The sequence below is a fragment of the Galeopterus variegatus genome, unplaced genomic scaffold (genome assembly GCF_000696425.1).
Source record: "Galeopterus variegatus unplaced genomic scaffold, G_variegatus-3.0.2 Scaffold3271, whole genome shotgun sequence".
Classification (NCBI taxonomy): Eukaryota; Metazoa; Chordata; class Mammalia; order Dermoptera; family Cynocephalidae; genus Galeopterus; species Galeopterus variegatus.
In genome coordinates, this window is record NW_007729382.1 from 203307 (window position 1) to 210453 (window position 7147).

General features: G+C 36.1%; 1 protein-coding gene across 1 annotated transcript in view; it reads left to right on the forward strand.

The window, feature by feature from the left end:
• The window catches only part of PSD3 (pleckstrin and Sec7 domain containing 3), a gene marked incomplete at its 3' end in the record, with an annotated part of 162442 nt that overhangs the window by 137809 nt on the left and 17486 nt on the right, over positions 1–7147 (forward strand). The window contains exon 8 of the mRNA XM_008584470.1: positions 601–659. Within this exon, the coding sequence (XP_008582692.1) occupies positions 601–659 (59 nt within the window). The remainder of the gene's footprint in view (positions 1–600; positions 660–7147) is intronic.

Consider the following 7147-nt stretch of genomic DNA (forward strand, 5'->3'; position numbering starts at 1 on the left):
TGATAAAAATTACAATCTTGCTACCCAGAGACAGTCTCTTTTAATATAATGGTGTATATTCTTCTAGATGTATTTATATTAAGTGGAATCAAATTGCATATAAAGCATTTTTGATATAATAATTTATTGTGAAATGACTTTCCATTTCAACGTGTATACTTGGACAACATTTTTATTGACTTCAACATAACAGAATTGTGCTTTTGGAGTCTCATATTTACTTGTCTCCCAATGTAAGCAATATTTCTCTGGATATCCTCATACTTTGTGTAGATTCTTAATTGTTTACTAGCGTAAGGCCCTACAAATAGTTTTGTGTCAAAGGGCACTGTTTCAAGGCTTTATGTATGTACTGTCAAATTGTCCTCCTGATAGGTAGGAACAATTTACTTTATCAACAGTGGAGTCCACCTCTGTGCATTGAGGTTCTTTTTATAATTTATTCTTATCCATTTTCTGTCCCCCCAAACAAATATGATTAATTGTGCCTAGCACAGAATCATGTTTTCATAGGTTCTTAGTGTATGCTATTTTAATAAGGGGGAAGAATCCAACAGTAAATAGTGAATTAATGCTTTCTCTCCCTGTCTCTTTCTTTAGATGGAGTCCATTGCCTTACCTGTGCAATGATGCTGCTTAACACTGATCTGCATGGCCATGTAAGTGGAGGTTTGTGAAGCTGTCTTACAGAAATCTAAAACGTCTTAGGCTTGTATTTGTTTCTGTGTCCATACACCTTTATTCTCTGCTTCCCTTTCTCTCATTCTGTACATGGTTCCCATGACAGGTAGATAAACATAAATCTTTTCAAAAAGAAGTAACATTAATGTTACATGCTAGCACAGAGCATAATTTTAAATATATACCATATTGTCATGGTGCCTGGAGTTGTTTTAGCAGTGATGTGTGCATTTTGTGTCTTGTTTCTCCACTAGATGGCAGACAGAGTTTTTATGTGCTTTCGTTTAGTTTTATTTTTGGTTAAGTATTATGGTTGATATACAATGATGGAAAGAGAATATAAATTAGATCTGAAAATGTCAATTGTCATTTCACTAAATACAGTAGTAAGTCTAAGAACTCATCCTTTTCTGTACTCCTCAGCTCACCTAGTCTTTTACTAGTTGAAATATCAAAATAACCTAGTTAATTGTTATTACTATTATGAGATGAACTTCTTGAATTTATAATTATACATAAGATTTCACCCTTCCTAGAAGTAGAATTTTAGCATTTACTTAAACTCTTTATATTAGAGAAAATGAGAATGTTTTAATTAAATATAAATCAATCTGTATTTACTTAGAACAAAAATTATTTNAAATGAGAATGTTTTAATTAAATATAAATCAATCTGTATTTACTTAGAACAAAAATTATTTCATAGTCCCAGGTTCATTGATTTTGAAGAGCAAATCAGGTTTCTGTGTAATTAAAGATTATATCATCCCTTGATGTGCTCTAATATAATTTACATTACCATTTTAAAAGTTACAGTAAAAGAACTAATATGTAGGTATTTGTTCTACTATTCCAAGAGGTCACGCTACTATTCCAAAAGGTCACATAATTCTGTTATTAGAAACTACTATGCTTCTCTTTTAGGAGAAGCAATATGAAGCTGTTTGGGGACATTAAGTTGAACTGGATATTAGAATAGAACTGGGGGAAAAAGGATTCCACCATCAGCAATGTGAGGAGATTTAGTGATAGAATCATAATTTTAACACTGTATTCACATATCTCAAAATAATCAACTAGGAGGTTCCTTCTGCAATTTATAAGAGGCAAATTTAGAATAACTTCGTGACTATTATGAGATGAACTTCTTGAATTTATAATTATACATAAGATTTCACCCTTCCTAGAAGTAGAATTTTAGCATTTACTTAAACTCTTTATATTAGAGAAAATGAGAATGTTTTAATTAAATATAAATCAATCTGTATTTACTTAGAACAAAAATTATTTAATAGTCCCAGGTTCATTGATTTTGAAGAGCAAATCAGGTTTCTGTGTAATTAAAGATTATATCATCCCTTGATGTGCTCTAATATAATTTACATTACCATTTTAAAAGTTACAGTAAAAGAACTAATATGTAGGTATTTGTTCTACTATTCCAAAAGGTCACATAATTCTGTTATTAGAAACTACTATGCTTCTCTTTTAGGAGAAGCAATATGAAGCTGTTTGGGGACATTAAGTTGAACTGGATATTAGAATAGAACTGGGGGAAAAAGGATTCCACCATCAGCAATGTGAGGAGATTTAGTGATAGAATCATAATTTTAACACTGTATTCACATATTTCAAAATAATCAACTAGGAGGTTCCTTCTGCAATTTATAAGAGGCAAATTTAGAATAACTTAGTAGCTTGTAGACGCATGTAGTGTGTGTCCAGAGATTATACAGACTAAGAATATAAATACTTTCAGGTCTATTCTTGGCTAATAGACCTTTAATATATCACGTGGAAATGAAGGTACAGCAGCAATTCCTACAGTATGAGTCTTGAAATAAGTACTGGAATCTAGTTTTCATCCAGCTTGTTAAGGGGATGACCAGTCCGTGGGTTGTCCTGACCTCTGTTTTCCTGTTAGCAGTCAAGCAAGTTTTCACTGCTTTCTTCTCTGCACATTTTGTGTAAACAGTTGCACTCTGCCCCCTTCTCTCCCTTCCATTCCCCAATTTCTTAACTAACTTGCCAAAAAAGATTATTTCAAGTGTGCTTGTGCACATATAAGTATATCATTGACTTGAGCCAGTGATTTCCAGTGTGATATACTCTTCACATAAGATATTTTAAGGTCCAATCAACATATGATAGTTGTGTATATAACATCTGTTGACTGCGAAAATGTGTAATGATGAAAAAAAAAAAAAAACAATCCATTAACAATTTACTTCCTATTTAAAGATTGAGTATCTCACAACTTCTGTAGAAGTTAGATTTTGGGGGGAGTTGTGTCTGTTAAATTCTAGATTGAAGTTTAAAAAGCTCTAATATAGCTTTAATAATACTTTAAAATAAACATGAATCTTATTAATCACAAAAATATGAAATATAGCAATGAGTAAAGGTGTGAGGTTTATTTTTTATTTAGATAAATAACTGAGCATGCTTGATATGCAGACAAGCCCACAGGTTCAAACCACAGGTCTAGGTCACTTGCTCTCACCCTGTCTTCAGACTTTTGAGGAGTTGTAAGGAGATTGGATGACACATCACACTTCTGTTGGGCAACTGGGATGGAAGAGATGGTTTATATAAAAGAATATTTTAATATTATCTTGAGTTAGGCCAATCATAGGTATGTTAATTAATGTTAATGGCTATAGTACCAAAATCACTGATGTAAGAGGGAGAAAATTGTGAATAACAATAAATCTCTCTATATCATCTTCAGGATCATGTTTTTGGTGATTAGTTGTCAGCTTTGTTTTTAAAAATATGTGCTATATACTTAAGTTGTCTATTATTTAAGTTTCGTATATTAGTTTTTAAGGCTTTATTTACAATGCACGCTGTTACAGCTCTGTTGAATGTGTAGTAGCTATCATAAGAACTAACCATATGAAAATGTATTTCTTATCTTCCTCCTCTGCATTCATTTTAAAACTAAATTTTTCTTCTAGGTGGTAAGTTTTTATGCATAATTCTGGATGTAGCTTCTCTTGCATCACGATTGCCTGATTTATTTTTATAGTGTCTGTTTGACTTATCAGCATGGCCCCTATGAAGTTGAGCTATTCAGAAGATAAAGTGAATTATTTCTCATTCTCTGTCCCTTTTCACCTTCTCCTTGACACCGTACCGCCTAGGTCATGGCCACTCATTACTTTGTCCAATGCCAGAATAATCCTCTTGGGGAGTGAACTAATAAACCACTTTCCTTTTCTTCTTTACCATTGTGTCATGACAGCAATACAACAGCATGACCTTCCTGAGAAGTGCTGAGACGAGCTTGTCCTCTTGCTTTCAGTGGGGGAGGGCTAACTTGGGAGATTAACTTCTCGTGGCTGTTCTTTGTGAATCTTTCCTTTAGTCTAAGCAATGATGCACTGAAAACGCATTGATGTGGCCCTTTGGCCTGCTAATTTTCTTACTAATAAAATGATGGAATGTATACTAATATAATAAATACTTCTAACATGTAACTCGGGGTTGGCATGCCCTTCTCCCTTTCTTTTCCTAATTTGTTCTTATTCAAAAAGCACTTTCATAGTGTGCTACTGCATCCACATTCTCTGCCATCTGGGTAAGGATCAGAATGAATGAGACTTGTTCATGGAAGTCAGATCTCATCTCTGATAGTATTGGCTGGGCTGACCGGCATTAGTCAGGTTTAACTGAAGACATGTTACCAGGTAACTGAGGTGCAGAGGTGGAAAAATGCTGGGAAAGTGCTTTAATTTCACATTGGATTATAGTTTAACATCACTAATTAGGCTATTAGGCACAATCTGAAGCATGTGCAATATTTTTGAGGAAAAATTTTTTGATGCCCCTTAGTACCTTTTTTAAAAAGTGTGGATGATTTATCATTATCTTAGCAATACAGTCTACTTTAATTTTTCTGCAAAGTAATTAATTCTCTTAGGTTAAGTAAATATTTTATAATTGCAGTCACATGGCTAATATTCTAAGTAATCCGTTTTATTTTCATCTACAAAGTATACTATGTATGCAAATTAAACTTCTGTACATACAGATAAATTTCGATGAAAATAAACTTTCAAGTTTATTTTTCTTTTCTTTTTCTTCGCCAGAACTAAGTTGTGTTGGGTATTGCTTGAACTATCAAGAGGGGAAAATTGAAAATCTTTTTTCGTTTGTTCGTTTAAACCTTGTATTTTATTGAAAATGGTATGAATAAAAGGATTTGACATGTTAGAATAAAATTTGGTTTATTATCAGTAACAGAATAAATTCAAACATACTCTTTTCTGGACTAATCTCCCAGTGTGTTCTGTCAGGATTCAGGCATCCTGGCAGGATTATTGCCCAGCCTGAAGACAGGTGGCAGGGGCGGCATGACAGCAGGCAGGAACTGCTCTCCACGGCCGGCATTCTGAGGTGGTAGGACATTTTAGGCAAGGAACTGAGTTGCAATGAAGAGTGAGATCAATAGGAGCACAGTCAGCTGGCCACTTTCACAATTAGAAAGCCACAAGAGAGACACAAGTCTGTGGGTCACCAAGGTCAGCCCATACTCAGAGGCACTAGCCAAGGCATTATTTTTAATCAAGGTTTTGTGACAAAATCTACGTATTAACATTGTGGCTTGAGGTTTCAGTAGCAATTGTATCCTGTGTTCTCTGCTTTTCCGTGCGGTGGTGTAAGAAGCAAGGGTGGGGCTGTGCTGGAGAGGAGCTCTGCCTTCGTCCTCAGGCTTTTCAGGGCAGCTGAGTACCACCCACTGGGGTTTTGAGGTTATGTATGAGGCTGGACCTTCCTGTTTTTTTTTTTTTGTTTTTGTTTTGTTTTGTTTTTTGCTGTTGGGTTATAAATTTGATACAGGGTAAAACCATGGCTAGAATGCCATACTGGTAGGGAGAAGAAAGAAAGAAAGGAATAAACTGTAGGTTTTGTAACACCCAAGCCCTCTTTGCTTGAAAGATGAGAAAACAGACAGAGGAGAATTAGTGAAAATCTACTAAGAGAGGAGCTGGGACTAGAACAAATGCCTTCAGATTCTGGCTATTTCTTCCATACCATGCTGCTTTGGACTCTTCACTTCATCTCTCTAAGTTAACTTGTTATTAATTTAGTGGGTAGATTGATTCAAATATGAATCTTCATCATGGCAGTGCATGACCAGCCCAAGAGAACAAAATGGGTGGAACATTTTGATCTCATCTGTTTTCACAAAATTGGAGTGGAAAATGTATGTAAATTCCAATACAATTAAGGTATTCGTGCAAGGCTATTCATGTCTCTCTCTAGCCTCCAGTCCAGCATCAGGAACATAATGGGTACTTTATTAAAGGATTGGGATTTTTCATTTGTTGGGTTTTTTTTATTTTTACTTTTTTTTTTTACTTTTTGTCTTTTTTCGTGACCGGCAACGGATCGCAACCCTCAGTGTCGTGCCCGTACCGGACCGGGACCGGCAACGGGATCGCAACCCTCGGTGTTGCTCCCGCACCTCGCTCAGCCAGTGAGCGGCCGGTCTGTATGTGGGATCCGAACCCTCGGCGGGAGCACTGCCACACTTCCCAAGCGGCGCACTGTAGCAGTGCGCCACTGGGCCGGCCCAAGAAATTTAATGCTTTTACTTCTTCATATTGTGCTATTTTATATTTCTACCCTCAAAAGTACCACAAACCTCCGTGAGGTTGATGAACCATATGTAGTTAATATCCTCAGGAAGTCCGTGTGTCTGTAATTATCATTATTGTGACTGGCAGCTGCAGTAAGTACATTTTGCTTGCTGCCCTCCCTTCTCCCTGCAGCTGTCTGCCCTGTGGATACGTCTTCTGTCTGTGTTGCCCGACATCCTCGGTGCCCTCTGCCATGAAAGCTGCCTTTGGCATTTATTTTTCTCCCTGAGCTTTACCCTGCTGTAGATTTCAGCCATGGTCTTAATTTCTATTCAGCCAGCACTGCCTCCTTCTCTAGGAATCCTCTTTGCTACCTCCTTGGTGCCATGTCTTTCTTTTGCCTGATTGGGAGCTCCCTGACCCCAGGTGCTTTGACCATGCTGTTATCTCTTGAAGTTTCTCAGTAATACTGAAAGTTCATGGAAGCATCAGACCCAGATCTCAGAGTTGCTGAGAGTTTCTAGTGGGGCATGACATTCATTTTCACTGTTACTATTTCTATGGCCAGAGTGAGCATTTATGGGATAGCCTGAGAACCTAAGCATCAGCAGTGGAAATGTTTTTATAGAAAAATGTTATGATTTAAAAATTTTTAATTTTAAAGTAACCTTTAGAGTGCAATTCATTATCATATTGGCAACCGTCTAGATTTTCACAGGAATCCTTATTTAAGTGTGTGAAAGTTTACTCAAGGTTGACTTTGTTGGATTCTGTGACCCCCCAAATGAAAACCTTCTTTCTATTTTCTCTTCCTCATTGTCCTGTCTTCCCCCACCCGCTTCTTCACTGCTTTTTGTTTTTTGTTTTTTGTTTTTTTT